This window comes from Eublepharis macularius, chromosome 14 (assembly GCF_028583425.1).
Source record: "Eublepharis macularius isolate TG4126 chromosome 14, MPM_Emac_v1.0, whole genome shotgun sequence".
NCBI lineage: Eukaryota > Metazoa > Chordata > Lepidosauria > Squamata > Eublepharidae > Eublepharis > Eublepharis macularius.
In genome coordinates, this window is record NC_072803.1 from 29,214,526 (window position 1) to 29,236,960 (window position 22,435).

General features: G+C 43.2%; 1 protein-coding gene across 1 annotated transcript in view; it reads left to right on the forward strand.

Moving 5' to 3' along the window:
* The window catches only part of EBF2 (EBF transcription factor 2), a 263,186-nt gene that overhangs the window by 203,475 nt on the left and 37,276 nt on the right, over nucleotides 1–22,435 (forward strand). The window contains exons 8-10 of the mRNA XM_054997337.1: nucleotides 12,099–12,216; nucleotides 17,683–17,685; nucleotides 20,706–20,836. Coding sequence (XP_054853312.1) covers nucleotides 12,099–12,216; nucleotides 17,683–17,685; nucleotides 20,706–20,836 — 252 coding nt within the window. The remainder of the gene's footprint in view (nucleotides 1–12,098; nucleotides 12,217–17,682; nucleotides 17,686–20,705; nucleotides 20,837–22,435) is intronic.

Sequence of the window (22,435 nt, forward strand, 5' to 3'; positions counted from 1 at the left end):
CCGACTTGGAGAGCCCTAAATTGGCTGATCCCAACAATATTCTTCTGTAATTCTACTCCATTAGGATCTTCTTCAAAGGCGTCTTCACTGGACTGGCCCACCAGTGAGTGGGTGGGTGGTAGAGAGACTATTTCTTTCCTCTGTTGTGCTGGTTCTCTTGAATATGCTTTTCCCCACCAAAATGTTGCCTGTTGCATTCTCTGTTGGCCTTTTAAGGGCCCACCAGTGACATCTCTTCCATTTCATTCAGATTTTGATAAAGCTTTAGTTCATTTGCTTTTGTGCCTCAAGAACGGTTGTAGTTTATTCTGTGCACCACTTCAATCTAAGGATAAACAAGCATTCCCTTCTTTTAAAATTAAAAGGAACAGAAATATTTCCTCTTTTTAAAAAAATTGTTTATATTTTTGTTAACCATTTTTGTATTTCATTGCTGATTTTGTAGCGTCAGCAATGAAATGGGAATTCCTCAGTCCAAAAGACAGGGAATCTCAAAATCTCTTTCTAATATATTAGGCTGATGCTTTGAGTCAAACGTTATGAAATGCTGGAAGATCCAGATCTCTAGTGGATTAAAAAAAAAAAAACTTAAATGGCAGCTGCATGAAGGTGGGGTGATTTGAATCAGAGCTGCGTTGCAGGGGGAGGAGGGCTGAATACTCCCCTGTCTGCTACATTTTCCCAACCTTAAGTGCTCCACCCCAATGACAATTTTGCCCCATTGGGGTAAGTAAACTGGCTGCCTGTATGCAGCTGTATATTTTCCTCAACGGGACAAATAGCAGCTCTGAGATCACAAAAAGAGTGTAGAGAGAAGGGTTAAACCTTCCTTCTCACACACTGTCTGAATCATCCCCATTCTTTCCAAAGTTGAGTAATTTTTTTTTAATGGTGAGGATCTATTCACAGAGCTGCTAGCATTTCATCTGGTATGACCATGAGTTGCTGGGTTTCCCCCCCCCCCAAACTGTTTTGTTTTTGTTTTTGTCATACTCTTTCCATCATTACCTGCATTTGAACAATGAGCTTGGAAAATTGGAACCTAGATATATTTTCCAAAACGAATGAATGCATTTGGCTAGGGCTTGTCTACATATGCATGATGTATATCACTTAGGGATCCCAAACCCCCGGTGGGGGTGGGGCATCCCCCATCCGCACTCCCCCCACCCAGCCCCCACTCACCTAACCAGCAGGGGGCGCGCACCTTTCCTGCGGGCTCCCCCCGTGTCAATTCGTGGCGGAACAGGCCGGTTTTCAGTCACTGCGGAGCACAGAAGCACTCCTGCGCTCTGCAGCGCCTCAAAAACGGGTCCGTTTCAGCGCAGATCGGGCCCGTTTTGAGCCCCTGCAGAACCTGGACGCGCTGCCAGGGGCTGCATGATGACATCACTTCTGAAGTGACATCATAACACCTGTGGGGGCGCGCACGCGCTTTGCATGCACCCCCTCTCCCTCAAGGAAAGTGCCAGGCCCCTATCCCCCGCCCATAGCTTTGAGGGGGCCTGGCAACCCTAATATCACTTGCAGTGCCATCCTAAGCAGAGTAACATCCTTCCAAGCCCATTGACTTCAATGGACTTCAAAGGGTAATTCGTCTTAGGATGGCATTGTCTATCAATCAGACCTTTGTTGACTTATAATGGTGGCCTGAGAATTTGCCAGGTCCCCGGCATGCACAATGACAGGCTCCCCTGCAATTAGAAAACCAGCGCTGCATAAAGTGGAACTGGGCTGGGGCCTTTCTTTTCAATGGAATAATTTTTAACTTTTATGTGGAGGAATGCTAAAAAAATGATCCTCCCCTCCCCTCCACATTCTGAATTATACATTCTATAACAGAGTATGTTTATTGAAATCAGAAAATTTGGACCACCTTCTAACAAAGAAACAGTTAAATCATTGGAGCCTCCTGTTTTGTACTATAGCTGTTCCTACAGTTTGTCTGGAGTGGAACCATTGCATTTGATAGGGTTGCCAAGTCTAGGTTGGGAAATTCCTGGAGATTTTGGTGGTGGAGCCTGGAGAGGGTCGGGTTTGGGGAGGTTGACAAAAATAGAAACGAAAATTTAAAAAAAGAAAAGAGGAAATATTTTAGTTTCTTTTAATTTTATTTTTATTTCATTATTTTATTCATGTCATTTATAGTCCGCCTTTCTCACTGAGACTCAAGGCGGACAACATCATGCCTCTCGGGAGCACACGCACCGTGCACTGTGCATGTTCCTTGGGTGCCTGCCAGTGACAGGCAGCTTCCAAGGAGCTTGCCACCTCCTGCTGATCACTGGTGGATTGCCAAGCAATGGGGCAAACCTCCAGGAGTTTGCCTGCCATTGGTGGGCACTGGAAACCCTAGTCAGGCACAAGCTATTATGGGAGGTATAGGTCAATATACCTCTACCTTCAGTTATGCCAAGAAAGCCACTATGGTGCTGGCAAACGTGCATAATGTGCTTTCAGTCTTTTGGACAGCCATCATGGTTGTTAGTTAAGATAGGGGCGGCTGGAAAATTGCATGAGATTTGTTAGTACATTCTAGGAAGGGTGAGTGTTTTAGAATGGAAGGGAGCTCAGTGAGGTATAGCACCATCAAGTCCACCCTCCAACGTAGCCATTTTCTCTGGAGGTACTGATCTCTGTCATCTGAAGATAAGTTGTTATTCCAGGAGATCTTCAGGCCCCACCTGGAAGTTATCAACTCTAATTATAGTCAACTTGGCCTCAAGGTTTATTTATTTATTTAAATATTTATCCAACCTTTCCACAATTCTTAAGTCAGCTTAGAAAATACATACACAGTTAAAACACAAGTTAATGTACATGAAATTAAAACCACATCTCTTGCAACATATGCCAATCAGAGATGCTCATTTGCTACATCCACCCAAGCTATGCTGAAATGAATTAATTTTGCACCTTTTATGGAAGAGAGAACGTATAGGATCTTTTCATTCTATTCCAGACAGTGGGCATTGCTACTGAAAGCAGTGGATAAGCAGACTTCCCAGAGGGGACCATCAGAAATGAGATGTCTGATTACTGTAGTTGGCACATGGAATCCTATGGGGAAAAGCGGTCCCTTAGATATGTAGGTCCCAGCAGGCCATGAAGGGCTTTAGAGGTAACAGTCAGCACCTTGAATTGTGCCTGGAAATAAATAGACAGTGAAACTGCTCTTTCTCAGTGGTTAGATGATCATACTGACATAGTCTAGTGGCCTCATTCTGTACCAACTGAAGATTCTCAACAAGGGCGGTTTATGTATAACACATTACAATAATGCAGCTTTGAGGTTACAGTGGCTTAGGTCAATGTGGCTTAGAAAAACATGCTTAAGATAAGGAGCAGTTGGTGCACTTGATAGAGGTAATAGAAAGTACTCTAAGCTGCCTTGGTTAAAAAAAAATCAGAAAAGTTATTTTACTAGGACAAACTAAGCAACTCTTAAGCCACCTCCAACGCTCAAAGCTCTAGCAATGATAAAGGATTCATCCTTTCCATGGATGGTCATGAGGCAAATCATATTACTTCATCTCTGGCATTTTGTCTCTGGGAGGCCCTCAGTTCTACATATTGCCTAGCTATGTGAAGGAACCTTGCCAATGGGGTAGCCATTCAGCAGTTATACTAACAGACCTAAATCTCCAGGGATGTCAGCCCGATGCCTTTCACCAGTCCAAAATACCTCAAAAGAAAACAAAAGCATGTCATGTTTTATGATCTTGGGTGAACAAGTGCCATTGATGGATATGCCATCAGAAGGGTATTGGCGGAGGGGGGGGGGGGAAACGCACATAAATGGTTAACAAGGTAATGGTAAGAAATATTGACCTTGATTTGTTTAGCTAAGATGTAAAGATTTCTGAAGGTCAAAGGTTTTCTTGTGTAGTGTTTTGGAGTCTAACTGTGCCTGACCCTCTAACATTAAGCTGCTGTGGCCTGCAGTTTTGAAGAGTGAAGTGAACCAGGGGGAAAAGGAGAAGGGGGGAGAGAACAGGAAATGGAGTGAGGTGTTTCAGGAAGTTGTCAGGAGTTGACTGATTGATTCCAGATGGAAAGGGTCACCCTCCGTGACCCAGGAAATACTCACTGGGGGAAAGCAGTTGGTTGGTGAAAGGGGAGGGCCTGGGAGTTACAGACTATGGTGGAATGTCCGCTTCCTTTTGAAAAAGCCATGGACTTTTAACTCTTCGGTATAAAGCATGTGCAGTGGTGGTCTGTGTTCAGCAAGGGAATGATGAATCCTGGGTTAAATAGCAATTTCATATCTGCAATTTTAAGTGGCCTTTCATCGTAGTGTACAGAACGAGTAGATGAAAGCTTCGCCTTGAAAAAAACCAAGAGTCCTATGAAAAACAGAATTGCCTGGGGGTAACAATCCAAATGTCCATCTAGAACTCTGCCACAAACAGTGGCCTGCTACATGCCTCAGAACACTCAGTAGCAAGTCACACCCACTTTGTGGGAGTAGCATCAGGTAGTCGACCTGGTTCATCGTACCAAAACCCTGCATGCATTTGAGCTCTAAATAAGAGCCCATGGCACCCATGTCACTGGCCAGGGTATTTTTTGTCTAAATGGAAATAGCACTTAAATGAATCCAGAAGGGGGAAATAGTCATGCAAATTCCCTTAGGCTAGTATATTTACCTGAAAAAAAGAGCAGGGTTTTTTCTAGGTGAGCCATCAAGAAAAGAGCGGGTCATCTTAAATTATTATTATTGTACAGTTTAAAGGAAAGTATTTTTTTTACATATATAACTTTTCTTGGGTGTATATCATCTTACAGACACACTCATGTTCCTTTTGTGTAAATATGGTTAGTTTTGCTTGCAAAACTGCATTTATCTTCTCTTATTGCAACATTATCCCAATTGCATTGGATTTTACTTGGGAGATGTAAAAAGTGTAGAAGCATTGACTTCATCAAGATGATCCTGACTCTGGTTACCTGAAAACTTATCAGTAAGATGAAAGATTTTTAAAAAGTAGTATTTCAAAAGCAAAACCTGAAAAACTTTTAAAATAAGTTATTGTTGGATTTTTGTTGGATTTCAGAAGGATGTAATGTTTGATTTGAAGTCCAGAACTAGAGTGCTTTGAAAGTGCCTGAGGTCATTGCAGGACAGACTTTGTTTCTAGGATCTCTTTTGATTATTATTCAAGAGCCTTTGGAACTACCTGTCACTAAATGATGGCTCAGTATGTGGAACTAGTCATAGAATGACAATTTGTCCCAAATTATAGCATTTCAGAGCAGATCAATAAGTGCTTTGGTAGGGAAAACATTCCCCTGATGTTTTCCCAAAGTAAACTACTACCACTACCCTCCTCCACCAGAGTGAAATTTGTCCTGCAGGTGAAAAAAAATTACAGACACCTTGAGGTTTCCCCCGAAATAGGCAAATCTTTTTGCAGGGAGGAAGCGTCAATAGCATCCTGTTTCCCAAAGTGGCCAGCCAGATGCGCCTGGGAAACCCACAAACCCTCTGTCCTCCAGCAATCGGTCCACAGGGGCTCATGGCTTCTGAATTTGGAGGTTCCATTCAGCCAACATGGCCGATTGCAAGATTATATTATGTTGGGTTGCCAACAGGTCTGGAGAAAAATGGCCTATTCCTTAATGAGATGATGCTATTTACCTAGGTAGGTAAAGGTAGTCCCCTGTGCAAGCACCAAATCATTACTGACCCATGGGGGGACGTCACATCACGACGTTTTCTTGGCAGACTTTTTGTTACGGAGTGGTTTGCCATTGCCTTCCCCAGTCATCTACACTTTACCCCCAGGAAACTGGGTACTCATTTTACCGACCTCGGAAGGATGGAAGGCTGAGTCAACCTTGAGTCGGCTACCTGAACCCAGCTTCCGCCAGGATCAAACTCAGGTTGGGAGCAGAGCTTAGACCGCAGTACTGCAGCTTACCACTCTGTGCCACAAGGCTCCTAGCTATTTACCTACATGTCATAAAAAACTTCCTGTCCCTGAAGCTTTTTGTAACATGAATAGTATTATCCCATTAAACCTCTGTTAAAGGGACAGGATATTTCCCCCCCAGGCAGTAGGCAATTATAATCTTTTGGATGGCCAATTGCATTTCCATTTGGATATTTCACACTTTCATATAAATCACTTCAATTATCTTCAACACATGGCCACAATGTACATACAATTGTATATATGTGGGATGAGTCATTATTTCACCTCCTCACTACACCCAATCCCTATTTGTGGAGTTCCCATCTGTACAAGGGCTTACCCTTGTGTATACCCTGATATGCGCAGGCTTCAAATGCCGGATCTGTACCCTCCAAAAATGAAAATTATGGATCTTTTTGGTCAAAGCTTATACACAATATAGGCGGGACCTTATAGTTAAGGAGGCCCAACTCAACAAGGCCATGAGGCAAAGAGGGGACCTGAAAAAAATCACAGGAAGCTACTGCTTGCCCTGTTGGGAGCTGCACATGCACTGATCTGGCTATGGGACAGTTTCTGCAATGGAGAAAACAGAGGATGCCCACTAAGATTGCTAACTCCATCTTGGGAAATTCCTGGATATTTGAAATTGGTGGCTCAAGAGGGCAGGGTTTGAAGAGGAGAAGGAGCTCAATGGGAATATGATGCCATGTAGTCCACCTTCCAAAGCTGCTTTTTCTTCCAGGGGAACTGATCTCTGTAGTCAGGAGATCAGTTGTAATTCTGGGAGAACTCCTGGCTCCACATTAATGCTTTCGATGCCCCCTCCCTCTTTCCATTCAGGCAAATATACTGTATATATTTCAGAGAAGTTCTCATAAAGGTATTTCATAATGCACTGTGGTTGCCTGTTTGTACGCTGCACACATATATATGTTTATACCTCCATCCCAATAGATGTATATAATATAGTGTCTGCATGCGTGTGGTTGGATTTGTGTGTATTTGTGTGTGTGTATTGTATGCATGTGCAATAATATACTTTTTGATTTACATTTGGTTACAATTTAAAATCTTCTCGTAAATATTTCAGACACTGAAATAATTCAGCCTTATTCCCTTGCTGCCGCAGTGTGGTCTGGGCTGGCCAGTGAGAGATTAAAATTTATTTCCATTGTTTAAGAGAAAATAATGAAGTGCATCTGAGTGGGCTCTGTTATGTCACGGGGGAAATGTTCACATTGGAATTGAGTCTTAACTCCACCCAAATACGCAATGATGAAATCTGTTGGCACATGAAAGCAGCACATTTTGTGGCAGGAATGCGAGAGCAGCATTAATGTACAGTATGACAAGGGCCTCTTGGAATGAATTAAGTTTGTCTCGTGAAAAGAAAGCATTCTTTCAGTCAGCATAAAATTCTCCATTAGAGCAGGTTTTCTTCCTGTAGGCCAAGTACAGTTTATCAACTGTTAAAAGGCAGGAATTCTTATTTCTGGCCTCCATGCAGATGCTTTGCAAAACCGTGGTTTAATTAAGGTACTTATTGTTAAGAACATAAGAAGAACCATGCTGGATCAAACTAAAGGCCCATCCAGTCCAGCACTCGGTTCACGTAGGGTCCGGCCAGCTGCTTCTAGGAAGCCCCCAAGCAGGAGGTCTGCAGCTGCACCCTCCCGCTTCCGCTCCTCAGCAACTGATATAAAGATGCATACTGTTCTAGTACAGGAGGGAGTAGATATCCATCAAGACTAGTAGCCAGTCATAGCCCTGTCCTCCATGAATATTATAACTCCCCTTTTAAAGCCTTCCTAGTTGACAGCCATCATCACTTCCTGTGACATAGAGAGTTCCACAATTTAATTATGTGCCATGTGAAGAAATACTTTTTCTCTATCCTGCATCTCTCACCCCTAAGATTCAATGGATGATCTCAGGTTCTAGAATTATGAGAGAAAGAAAGCTATTCCTTGACTGCTCTTTCCAAACCCTGCATAATTTTATAAACCATATCTCCTCTTACTAGCCTTTTTTTGTATCTAAACAGCCTTAAGCATTTTAACCAATCCTCAGAGGGCAAGTTTCAGGTCCAGTAGCACCTTAAAGACCAACTAGATTTCCTGGGTATGAGCTTTTGAGTGTCAGAACTCTCTTTGTCAGATACTTAAGATAGTTAGGATAGTTATGGCGCGGATCGGGCCCATTATGGGCCCCTGTGGAGTGCAGGAACGCTCCCATGCTCCACAGGGGCCTTAAATGGGCCCAATCCGCTCCAAAATGGACCCGATCCATGCCAAAATGGGCGCGGATTGGGCCCGTTTTGGCTTGGATTGGGCCCATTATGGGCCCCTGCAGAGCGCAGGAACGCTCCTGTGCTCTGCAGGGGCCCACAACAGGCCCGATCTGCGCCCAAACGAGCTGCGTGGTGATGTCACTAAGTGACATCATCATGCTTGCAGGAGCGCGTGCGCACGTGCTCTGCGCGCACAACCCCCCCCCCTCAGGTAAGAGCCAGGCCCCAGTCTCCCGCTGGGAGATCGAGGGGGCCTGGCAACCCTAGTTCACATTATGTCTACATCAAGCCTAAGGCTGTATTCAGTTGTAAAGAAAAAACTCTGGGTAAAACCATAGAGTTTCAGGCAATTCCTAGAGCTGCCCATGTCACTTCCTGGTTTCCTCCAGAAGTAACATAGCAACAGACAACATCGCTGTTTTCTTTAAAAGAATTCTCCTGCCAGCACTTAAAGCAACAGTGGGCAACTAGGAACGCCAGCGTGAGTTGGAGGCCTGACTGCCATATTCACCCATCCCTTCTATTCATACATAGAACTGAGAGTGAATTTTTGATTGGACCACAGTTTGTTGTGACATCTGAATCATGGGCATTTCATCAGATTGAGATTACTTCTTGCCCACTAACCAGGATTTTAAATTATGTTTTAAAGCAATCAGCTCTAACAGCGATAAAAGTAGTACTCTTTATTGTGTAACTTGTTGATGTTATATAGAGAAGTATGGCTATGCCCCATTTCATTTTTCTTTTTGTAAGTTGTTGTTGTTGTTGTTGTTGTGAGTTTTGTTCCTGGCGTTACCAATTCTTCTGTTTTGTTTTGCTCTATTTATGCCGTTATACAATATGCAGCATGGATATGCAATTGACACAAAAAGGATATTGAAATGTGTTATTTTTAATGGGGAAAGTCTATCAAGAGAACACAGAAAATGGCACAAGTAGACAGACTCACATACTTAGTTCACACAAGAGAGATGCAGAATCTAAACAAAGGTATTTGAGTCAGTCCAGCAGCGATGACAAACTCAATAGTATATCTAACTTTATTCTCTTTAATCATAAAGTGTACTGGTTTGTACACCTTTACTGGTACAGAAAGCCTTCTACAGTACACATTGAAATAGTTCATGCAACACACAGCATTACATGGAGTGGGGAGGATGTGAACAAGGAAAGCATGCCTTAATTTTCTTTTGACCTGGCATGCACTTCCTGTTTGCGATACTAGGAGGTGTTTTCATAGTTGTGTCATCCAGTGTGATCAAATCCAACCTTATGCTCCGCACATGCCTGCTGATGTTCTCTGTAGACTGTGAGTGTTGGACTTTGCCCAGTTCAGGTGTCTACTCACTGGCATCAGAAATGGGAAAGGCATACCAGATAGATGGGGAAGTAAGGTGAGCTCTTCCCATCACCCCGTTCCTCGCTGCACATAGCACTCCCTTATTATCATCCAAATTTGCCCCTGGTTCTCTATGCAGGAGTAGCTAAATGTCTTTGCATTAGGGCTCTCAGCTGACTGAAGACATTTTTGTTGATTTATTGTATGAGTTTTAATCAAACAATTAATTGATTAAATTTGCCTCAGTTTGCAAGTGAGCAAGTCTTTTTTCTCCAAAGGGTGTCATTAGATCTAATTTAGCAGATGTGAGTCATTGGATCCCAGCTGATTATTCTGAAAAAAGCATACATTTTTAGAACAAGCAGTGTCTTAGAAGAAGCATTCCAGCCTGGACAGAAGAGAAGGAGAATGCCTCTTCTGAGATGACACTTCCCCTCCACTGTTGATTGGGAACACTTTTTGAAACAATCAAATGATTCTTAATTGATTTGAGCTGATTTATCAATGTAAATTTGGAGCCCTAAATAAAAAGTGACTTGTTTAGGTTAATCAATAACAGCCACATACCAAAATTTCCATTTGTCCATGATTATTAAATCCTGTTTATTAGGAGAGAGTGCCAGAACATAAGCACAATGGAAAACCTTATTTTTGATGTGGAGTGAATAGAGGAGGTGGTTCTGTCCCTAATTCTAGCAAAGTAAGGGGAGGTTTGCAGAGCACTCCTGAACAGAATTATACGCTTCTAAGTCCATTGAAGTCAGTGGGCTTAGAAAATTGTGACTATGCTAAAAATCGAACTGTAAAAATCCCAGTGGTGATGGCAACATGCCCATGTTCTAATGTACTCTTCCAACAAAATGTACACAGAGTTGTACTCTAAAGAGGTCAAAAGCTTTAGAATATGTCGAATATGCTGTTGAATTTCTTATTTCTGCAAGTCCAGCTCCGAGATATCTGTTTCAAAATGATTGGGGAACCCTGTTGCAGGGTTGCCAACCTCCATGTGGGGGCTCGAGATCTCCTGGAATTGCAATTGATCTCCAGATGATGGAGATCAGTTCCCCTGGAGAAAATGGGCTGCTTTGGACTCTATTGCATTCTTCCCCAATGAAGTCCCACCACCAACCCCACCTCCCCAGGCTCTGCCTGCAAATCTCCAGGAATTTCCCAGTCCTGAGTTGGCAACCCCTTGTGGAACTGTAATGTCAGCTATTTATTCTCAGATGAAGTTGGTCTAATGGTGTCAGATGAAATTGAGCTCTGTGGCATCAGCTCTTCATCCTTAGTTGGCAAAGGAGCAAAACAAGATGTTAAAAACTTCTATTAAATAGGCTGAAAGGTTGATCTTTAGTGTCTATTAAAAACAATCCTTTGTCTCTGAGCATTGTCATAAACCTAACATACGATATATTTTCTATGTTTCCATGTTCTATTGTTATTTCTGGTCTCTGGGTGTTCTTTGCTTTAATACTGTCATTTCAAACTGTTTTAAAATATTGTAAGCTGCCTTGAGTTTGGTACTGAAGAAAGGCAGTATAAAAGCGTCCTAAATAAACAGATACAAGTAGTCCGTCTGTTAAGAGTATCTTTTCATTCACACTATTGTGTGGGCATGCTAACCAAAAGTTATCAGTAATTAGAAGCCGGCATTTTCAAAACTAAACAACAATGCTGCCCTTTCAAGGGACAGCCAGTCCATGTTATCGATGTTTTTTAACTTGATAATTTTTCCATGCTACTTAGGAGGTGCTTTGAGAAAATTGTACACAGAGTCCTTTGTTTTAGAAACAAGTGCCTTTTAAATATATCCCATAATGCACTGTTCTAAAACCCGTGGCTGGGATCCTCAGGGAAGCTGCAAACCCTTATAAAGCCACCATTTCTTACTTCCTTTTTTGAAGGACCTGCTGCTAATGCACATATAGAAAGAGCAAGGGCATCACACACCCTGCCTCTATATGCTCAGAGGAGGACACTAAAATGGCAAAGTGAGGTCACTCAGTGGTGGAGAGGATTCCCTCTTAGCACTGGCAGAACTCTTCCTCTTCCAGTCTTGAGACTCTGATGTCACATGACTGTGATGTCATATTATGTCCTGTCATGTGCTTTCAATTTTGCATGCCCGGTGCTGCTTCCTGGGGATGAAAAGTGGATGAAGACTACTGTTTAGTGCATGCATAATAAATGCAATAATAATAATAATGGGTGTGGGGCTCGCATGTGAATTGAGCTTAAGGACTTCTTTCTTATGTGCCACCTCTGACAAGTATGTATTGGAGGAAAAGAAGTACCATCTCCAATCACTGGTACATTATACGACCAAATCATGAGGTTTTTATGGCTCTTACACTATGTGTGGAATTAATACAAGATAAAAAGATTTCCCTCCCCACCAATAAGGGACTAAAATCCCACAGGAGACAATCTCATTTTACAAATTGAATGGGACTTTAACTTGGTTGAATAATTAAGGCATTGAACATGGATCAGTGAAAGTAATTTATCTGTCATTTTCTTCTCCCTGTTTTTTAAAAAATTCCAGGTGGTGTTATCGACAACAGTGAATGTAGATGGGCACGTACTGGCAGTTTCTGACAACATGTTTGTTCATAACAATTCAAAACATGGACGGAGAGCTAGAAGACTTGATCCATCTGAAGGTATGGCCTGACTAGCAGAATCGTCCATAAAGTATGTTAAACAATCAAAGTAGCAAAGCTCTGACCAAGCGTGAGTGACAGAAGGAGGACATCCCTGCTCCTAATTACCAGGGAGTTCTGTTCTGGTACCTAACTTGGTAAATCCATCAAAATGGTAAATCCATAAAACAGAAGTGGGGAGAAGAACGTTTGAAGGTATTTTGGGTCTCCATTGGGGTGAAAAGTAGGGTGTGAATATCTAAAGAGATAAATGCCAGAATATTGGTTTACCTTGCTCAGAATGACCAGCAGTAACTCTCCAGAGTTTCAAGTACCAGTTACCTGAGATCCTACCAGAGCCACAGCCCTTCCTCTTTCCCATTTGCTTTGGAGGAAAGGATTCATGAAGTATTGTTACCATGAACAGCTGGAGCTGCCATTCAGATTTCAATCCTCTTATCCTCTTCAGCCTTTCAAAGGTAAATATGTGAGTGAGGGTCGGGCCATCTGCCTGCTAACTCATAGGCCAATGAATACAAAGGCATGAACACAGGCACCATTTAATTCATATAATAGAACTGAGGAAGTTCATTTTCGATTATTGCTAACATATGAGATAGAAGATTTTTCTAGTGCCTTTAACCAAAAGAGCAAACATTTTTGCTTTCAAATTAGTTTAATTGATTGAAATGTGGTATCTTTCCTGAGTGCTTTCTTCTTTGCCATTTCAGTTATGCAGAACCAGTTCAGTGTATTGCTTCACGTGTTAGACTAGAACCGGAGAGGTCCACATCCAAATCCCTTCTTAGCCATTAAGCTCACTAGTTGATTTGGGATCACTAACTTGCTTTCTTATCTTAATCTAACAGGGTTTTAGGATAAAATGGTGTAGGGGACAACCACTTTGAGTTCCATTTAATCATGAGAAAAGGTTGAAATATTTAAATGAAAATTAAATATTTAAATAAGTCACATAAATTGCTCTAAATACCTTAGAAGAAGCATGGGGAAAATGTGGCAGTTTATTGAAGAGTGTAAAGTACTTTGTTTTGCTTTTCCTTGCCTCCCCCCTTCATGAAATTGCTTCACCTTAAACCTTGCCTGCTCCAGTATATTTTTACTCTCTATTCTCCTTGTGTGACCTGGATCTGTTCTATGCATTTTAGGGTCTCCCATTTCCTAGACCTTCTTACTCACCTATACGATATTGGCCTTTCTCAGTATACCATGTACATCTCTAAACAGGCACACAAGCCAGTAGGGAATGCTCCTCTTTACTGTCATTTTCATGTACTTTCCAAGTTTATCAATATATACATTTACAAAAACCGGAGGTCTAAATAGACCATCTCATAAAGGATTCAGTTTGTGACATTGGCAAGCTATGTGCCTCTTGCAAATTTGCAAGCACGGCATGAAAGCAACAATTATCCCATTTATGCACAGACATCTGTTATTCATAGGTAGATTGCCTATGACCTTGGAGGTTCCACTGAGTTGTGTGTGTGTGTGTGTGTGTTGTCAATCACAGCCAATTTATGGCAACCCATAAGAGTTCAAGGCAAGAGACATTGAGAGGCGGTTTGCACAGCAACCCTGGCCTTCCTTGATGGTTTCCCAGACAAATACTGATCAGGGTCAACCCTGCTTAGCTTCTGAGATCTGATGAGATCGAGCTACTTAGACTGTCCAGGCAGGCCACTGAGTAATAGCCATTGGTAAGTCTATTCTCTATGACCATTTAATATTTTTAAAAGCTATCTGATTTAGTCATTTAGCAGGATACCAGCATTGCCTTCCTCCTGTCTCTAGATAAAAGGCACCAGCATTCCTCCTCACAACTGATCTGTGCTTATAAGAATGCCTCTATTTCAGAAGAGTCTCTGAATAAAATTGAGCTCTGACTCATGGAGGCATACACTGGAATAAATTTTGTTAGTCTTTAATGTGCCCCTGGACTTCTGTTTAATTCTCTTTCAGAATGTAAACCAAGATCTTATTGCATCAATCTAAAAATTCTTTCAAGATCTTCACCCTTGCAGTTTTGACCCCCCCCCTACAACCTCTGTTTTCAATTTTGCTTCTTCCTTCTGCTACTCTTACCTGTCATTAAAGAAACCTGACATTTTCTGTTTGCTCACACCAAATATTTGGCAAAATTTATGCATTTTAAAATGTTATTTGTGCATCAGTAAATCAGCATTATATCTATAATGTGTGTATACATGACATATATGGTATGTATAAATCACTTGTATAAACAATATGTCTACACAATACAATTGAATCTGCAAAAGCGATCAGAAAAATCGGAGGACTGAAACTGTTGAGAAAAATATGAAGCTAATATAAAAAGAAATTAAGCTGGGCACGTTCGCTTATCCCTCTATCCATCATCTCTGTGCAGTGATGAAAGTGGAACCAATGTCTTGCAGGAGGTTGCTTTGTTTGCTTCTGTAAAAAAAAAGTGATGTATCCATGATAGATATAAAAAAATCATGAGAAGATAGGAAAGTAAAGCTACAGTTTGAAAAATGTAGAGTAGACTCCGTATGGAACGTAGGGCTGGATCCAGTTGGTTTGTTCTATCAATTTCACCCAGTTCTCCTTTTGACTACAGCCCCTATCCCAGATGGCTTTTGTCCATGTAGGTCCCGTGATCACTAGCATAGCTACTTTGGGTTGTCAAAAGAGTCATCTCCTTGTTTCACCAGTGAGTTGTATCCAAGCCACAGGATGCAATATCAGTGCCTGTTAACAAGGCACTGTTAACATCTCCCTGGATGGAATGGGTAGAAAAGGCTTCTGTGGAAGACTGGCCAAACTACACACAACACTTCTGCAAAAATAAGTTGTGGGAAGAGAGGGTGATATGGATCTGGGTCATAAATGGTGTGACTCTTCTTGCACACCTTTCCCCTGATTAAAAATAACACCCTAGCAAGGCTTCTTTAATTCCCAGTAAGCATGGAGGAAGTACAATTGGGTACTTGTCTTTTATCCCTACCAAAGTTTAAATCAGCTGGGATGGCATTTTTTTGATCCAGAGAATGCCGTGAGGGACAAAGAGTTAATCACCCCCTTCCCTAGTGCCACAACCCTGATCCATGTACCCCCTCCACACTCCCTCAACTGCTTTTTAAGGGCACAATGCATGTTAGGAGTTCCACAGAACTCCAGCATCACATGTAGCTTAGTCCTGAGAACAGCAACCCAACGTCTTGTCTGAACCAACCTTTTCTTATCATAAAATCAGGTGTCTCCTACATTTTCCAGTTACTTGGCCAGGACAGAGCAGCTAAGAGGCAGCCTGCTAAATATTCTGTAAAGACTTTTTCAGACTTCCTTGCTCAGCTGGGCTTGACTTGATTTTCGAGCAAATCAAGCAACATGACATCTTAGTTAAACAGAAATGTAACAGTGCAAGATGTGTATGAAAAAGTGTCAGCCATTCCCTTAAACAAGCCGCGCAAAACATAACAATGCGCAGAAGGAAACTGACACTAATTGATTTTAGTTTGTTTGGCTAAGCAAGGAATCACCGTCGTCTGCAGGCTGGCTCTTGGTGTATTTTCAAGCAATTACAAATTGCTGGATCTGCTAAGCTTCAAATTGGATAATCGCCTCCACTCTCTCCAGCCCCATTCTGGCACCAGTTAAAAATAACTAGAGAAGCCCCTCTTGGCCCTATCCTCGCAGCTAGTGAAAGTGAGAAGACTTTGTGACGTTACGAGAAGAGACAAGTTAGTCTATTATTTCATTAGAGTGTTTTGTTGCGTTCCCCCTCCCCTTTAAAATGTGCCCCTGCATCAACCTAAAGGAGAATTAATGAACTGGAAGAAAATGATTGAATCAGTAAAGAATTCGGAGCAGTGTTAATTCTCCCCCAGCGGGCAGTGAAATGGTAGAAGGAAACTCCCAGGATTCCAAAGCTAAGAAGCCTTCCAGTTTTTCCTTGACTGATTGAATGTGATTGACTGGCTGTTCAAAGGAGTCTCGTATTTTTGGAGCACTGCCAAAGCTCCCTTCCACCTTTGACCTTGTCAACATTGGGAATGGAGTGATGGATTGACTTTGGTTATGGACTGGAAACCATATTGGGATCTTGATGGGATGTATAGTCCAGAGGCCTTGAATGTATGAGAGAGACCAAGACAGGGAGGGGGAGAAAAATACCCTGTCCTAAAAGGCCAGAAATGATCACAAGTTTCCTATATCCCAATCTGCCACTGGAATATCCCCTATTTTGTGGGGTCTATCAAATCACTATCCTTATTTTGTACCAGTGTTTGCATTTCGGGATCCCTTGTTGAAATTCTGTGAGTTGTGCAAGTAGTCTTCTTTCAGTGTCCAGCTCCTTCCCCAGAGTCTCTCAAAGTGAAATATTGGAATCAGTGGATGGCTGGACACATCTTGGATGCGTTTTGTCCCTTGTGTACAGGCAAGTGTGTTTATCTGTTTCAAAGGTTCTTATCCCACCTCTCAACACTAAAATTTCAGCTAACAATCATAACTGAAGTTAGAAATGTTAACTCAAAAATACAATTCACAATTCAAGCACCAGGAATCCTGCAGCCATCTAATTTACATAGAAGAGAAAGGGAGGAAGCCTGAATCAATAGGATTGTTTTTTAATCTGATGCCTAAAAACATAGTGCATTATCATCAGATGGAGGACTAGGCAGAGGATGTTCTGTAGTCAGGGCGCAACTACAGAGAAGGCCATGTCTATTATGGCCACCCACATCACTGCAATAGGTGAGGATTCATATACCCAAAGAAGATAGAATTTTCTGCACACTCCTTTAGATACGCTAGCCCCAGAGTAAAGGCATATCTGTAAATCCATGCATGTAACAGTAACAATAGTGCCCTCAAGTCACAACTGACTTATAAGTTATAGTGACCCCTGCTGTGGTTTTCAAGGCAAGAGATGAGCGGAGGTGGTTTAGCGTTGCCTTCGTCTGCATCGCAACTCTGGTCTTCCTAAATGGTCTCTCATCTAAATACTAGCCACAGTTGACCCTGCTTAATTTCAAAACTCTGACAAGCTCTGGCTAGTTCGGGCTACTATGAATAGGATATAACACGTGTGTAAATGCGAGCACATGAACTCTAAGCTATCATGTAGTGCACAGCCTGCCATTTCATACACTGTGGCTGCTGAGAGAGAGAACATAATATAGGTCAAGTTATGCTTCCCTCCCCCTAGTATTTCTTTATGTAATAGCCCAGGCTAGCCCAATCTTGTCAGACCCCAAAAGCTAAGCAGGGTCAGCCTTGCTTAGTAATTGGATAGGAAACCACCAAGGAAGACAAGGGTCATTATGCAGAGACAGGCAACGTCAGACCACCTCTGTTAGTCTCTTGCCTTGAAAACCCCAGCAGGGGTCGCCATAAGTTGGCTGCTGCTTGATGGCACGTTTCACCCCAACTTTTCGACCAGTGGAAGACAGGCTATCAGGGACTCAGGGTAGATGAATCCAGCAGGTACAAAAGAAACTTCAGCAATATTGATAATGAGGGAAGGGAGACCCTGGACAACTATCCTTCATAGAATTGCTGTAAGCCCTATTTATATTTTCCTCTGGGAAATGCTGGATAAATCTTGTGATAAGACTGGAATGTGTGCAAAGAATTTCTAGCTTCTCCAAGCCACCAATACACATTGGTAATTCCAATGCTTCTTTCTGTCTCCATGAGTAGGGGTGGGGGGGAAGCAGTGCAAATTAAGCATTTTTAAATAGCTATACAATTAGATACACAGTTTGCAAATGAGTCTGTTAGATTTTAATGGTAGTTTGGTGTAGTGGTTGGTGTAGCGGTTAAGAGTGCAGGACTCTAATCTGGAGAACCCGGTTTGATTCCTCACTCCTCCGCTTGAAGCCAGCTGGGTGACCTTGGGTCAGTCACAGCTTCTAGCTCTCTCTCAGCCCCACCCACCTCACAGGGTGTTTTGTTGTGGGGATAATAATGACATACTTTGTAAACCACTCTGAGTGGGTCTTAAGTCATCCTGAAGGGTGGTATATAAATCGAATGTTATTATTATATGAATTGCCTTAAATAATTGGGCAGATTATAAGTACATATCAGGTATGATGTTGATTATTTATCTTAGGTTCTTTGAAATGTTGAGCAGGGTGAGTTGTTGGCAGGGCCGGCGTGCCCATAGAGGCCAGGTAGGCGGTGGCCTCAGGCACGAGGGCCCTGGAGAGGCGTTGGAGGGGGTGCCGGGGGTGGAGGCGCATGCCACGGAGCTGGCGTGGCTGGCCCACAGCTGCTGCAGCCAGCCAGCCCTGTGCCGCTGCTGCCGCCGCTGCCACACACCCCCAGCTGGGCGCAGCAGCCATAAGCCGCTGCCCGGGCGGCATGCAGAGCGCAGAGTAGCCTCTGCCCGCCACCCCAGCCATCCGCTGGCGAATGCCCCGGCTTGCGCTGCGCGATGACATCATCGCATGATGACATCATCTCGCAGTCTGTGGCGCGCACGCACAGCGCGCGCATGGGAGAGGGGTTGCCGCAGGCGCCAGAGACCCTGGTGCCGGCAGTGGTTGTTGGAGTTTTCTCAGTATTTATGTGGTCTCTGGAGAGTGTGCCCTGTGGCAGGACTACAACCATAGCTCCTTTCCCTGAATTTTCAGCTTTCCTTTTCATAAGTGTCACCTCCTGTTCCTCTGAGAAGATACCAGGTAATGTGTGAATGCAGTTTTCTGTTCAGCAACAAAAGCTCACGCCTATGTCCCTGGGTTCTAGCCAGTTAGTGTGAAGGAACATGCAAAGCCCAAGCAAACCTTCCTTATTGAGACAAGCGAGACCGGACCCTCCCCCAGTAAATTTGCCTTAGATGGTAGGAATTAGTCATGGCTGGAAAGGAGCCATCCTTCCTCTCTGCTGTTACTTGCCCCCTTTAAGCTCTTTTTCAAAATAGAAATGTTCACATTCTAAAATCAAGTTGCCGTTCTTTAAGTGGCAATTACAAGAAGTTTTTAAAATGCAAGCACATGAACTCTAAGCTATCATGTAGTGTACAACCTGCTGTTTCACACACTGTGGCTGCTGAGATAGATAACATAATATAGGTCAAATTATGCTTCCTTCCCCATAATGTCTTTATGTACTAGTCCAAGCTAGCCCAATCTCATCAGATCTCAGAAGCTAAGCGGGGTCAGGAGAGCATGAGCTGCAAGCCTTCTCCTTAGTCATGACAAGACTTCTGGGTGGCCACCAGCAAGCTGCTGTTTTTCTGCCACTATTTCCCATCTTTAATCTGGGGGTGATATTGCTAGTTTAATTTACAGGGGTACAGCAAAGATTGCTGTCTGTGGCAACTTAATTATTTACTGTTTTATTTTCTGTGTATCTGAGCATCCTTTCAGCGTACCCTTCCACATTCCATAGGTAACAGGTGCATACTTGAGAAAAACTCCCCCCCCCCCATTCTTGTACCACTGCCTATGACTCTTCCCTCCATTACTTATTGCTGGAAAAATGTTTCCCTGTTTTAAAAGTACCTCTTCAAGTGCCGAATTTATTTCATGGGCAGTAAAACGTTGTGACCAAGTTCTGAAATCATCTTGACAGACTGGATTCTGAGGACCCTGATTTAATTCTTATAGTGGACATGTATGATATTTTTAGTTTATTTTAAAGTTTTTACTTGTATCTTCCTTTTACTGTGGTTCTGGGTGACCAACTTGAGAAATTCTAACAAGCCACTGGTGCTTTATGGACTATACTACTGAGAGTGAAGAGTGTGTGCCTGGCTTCCTTCAAGTTGAGCTGTAGTGTTGTAAAAGAGGGGATGGTGAGAATCTCTCTCTGTGCTAAGCAGAACCATCTGCCAACCAAAATCCCTAATCCTGAAAAAAATGGCCAGGTGCCACATTGGGGAATGCTGTTCAGAATAACTACATGTGGCATGTTGAGGAGCCACATGTGGCTCCCAAGCCACTGAGTGGGTTTCACTGTTCTAGAGGCTGGGGAAGAGTGGATAGATTAGAATGCCCACCATGATCCTGATTCGCTGAATGACTTTCAGCTGGTCTTCTTGGGTTATTGTGATGGTGAAGAAGGGGCCATGTATGCTGCTCCAAAATTACATGTATTTGACTAAGTAACAGCAATAATAATGAAGGCACAGTCCAGGGGAAAGTTCTCCTGTGCAAATCCCGCAGAAATGTAGGCAAGCTGCACATGTGAACAATCCCCTGCTCTAGTAGCTTGCTGATATATAAATGTGCCTAAGACTATGGCTGAATCCACACTTACCAGCATAGCGCTAAACAGCGCATTTTATGATGTCATCGCACCACGATGCTGCTCTCATGGCACGATGACATCATAAAACGTGCCAGGAAGATGCTATCATTCCGACTGTTTAGCCCTATGCTGGTAAGTGTGGATTTAGCCTTTGTCTTCAAGTTAGCAAAGAAAACCTCCCTAGAAACAACTTGCTGTCACAGTAACTCTAGCATCCCCATTCATTGCTCTGTTTTGTTTTCCTTCAGCCACTCCCTGCATCAAAGCTATCAGTCCAAGTGAAGGTTGGACCACTGGTGGAGCAATGGTGATCATTATAGGAGACAACTTCTTTGATGGACTACAAGTCGTGTTTGGGACCATGCTCGTATGGAGTGAGGTAGGCAGCCTGGCCTTTTCTCGTTGCATTTTGCTGAGCTGGATGTGAATCATTCTTTCAAAGGGACTCTCTGTTTCTTTTTGTGATTGTCTGGTTATCATATCTCTGGTGGCAAGATTCAAATAACAGCATCAAGGCACAGCTAGTACACAACGTTTATCACAGTTTAGCTCATCTCCAGTCGATTAGGCACTTGATTTATGCTATCCTTCAGTGCAGAAAATGATTGAAACCTTCCAGATTTGCAATGCTACATGGGAAAGCTAAGTTCCACGGACTTTGGGGGTGGCAGAGAGAGAGTGCCCAGGGCTCCTCTCCTCTGCCTATCACCAGGTCCTCTGCTTGCACTTCCCTTCCTGTCCACCCACCTACATGCCCCCCCCCCAGGGCCTGTGCTCTACCTGCTTGCATACCCTCCCACTACCCTTGCTCACAGCTACCTGCACCTCCCATGGTTCCTTTCCTGACAATGCAGGGTGGTGTGTGCACCTGAGTGTACCATCTCCATGGCCACCAGAAATGCTGACACCACTGCAATCACTTGGACGTCCTTTCCTGGTGGCACTGGGCACCATATTCTGCTAGGAGCACAGGTGGTCCTGGAGAAGCCCTCATGAGGAGGGGAGGAAGGGTGTATGTATGGGTGGCAGAGGAGAAATGGCAGGGTGTGTGTGCAAGGACTCTGCCAGAAGTTTGCCCCTTTTGAGGCTGCATGTATACTGATGGGCTACACCTAAGTTTCCTCAACACAGCAAGCAGCAGCTTCCTGGGACAGTTTCAAGCTGAATTGGACTGGAACACTCCTAGGAATTAAATTCTCAGCATGAAAATCACAGCTCATATTTGATGAAAAGGACCAAGGTTGACACGTGTGGGACACAAGGACTTTATAATGCATGAATCGCTCCTCAATATCCCAGTCTTAATTTCCAGGAATAATGATTTCCCATATGTCTTCCTTTTATTCATTCCCCTTTTCTCTTTCTCATTTCTATCACCTGGGATGGGAGGGCTGTGTGAGCCTTCCTAAAGTGATATCTCAGTTTAGCTGGTTGGCTGAGGGAAACAGCAGGGCTCCTGATTTACTTGGAAGGAAAAGCTCTTGTGTAAAGTGGGGCTACCCTCTAGGCAAGCATGTGTACAATTGCGATTTTAATCAACTAATCCTCATATAATGAATTCTTTATTTGACTAACAGCCATGCAGTGCAAGTATATACATGTTTACTTAGATGTAAGTTCCACTTCGTTCTAAAGGGGTTACTAACAGGCAGGGCTTTTTTTCTGGGAAAAGAGGTAGTGGAACTCAGTGGGTTGCCCTCAGCAAAAATGGTCACATGGCTGGTGGCCCCGCCCCCTGATCTCAAGACAGAGGGGAGTTTAGATTGCCCTCTGCGTCATGCAGCGCGGAGGGCAATCTAAACTCCCCTCTATCTGGAGATCAGGGGGCGGGGCCACCAGCCATGTGACCATTTTCAAGAGGTTCCGGATCTCTGTTCCACCGCATTCCTGCTGAAAAAAAGCCCTGCTTACAGGTAAGCATACACATAATTGTAGCCTTAGTGTTTTCCACTCAACAGATCTGTGTACCAAAACCCAG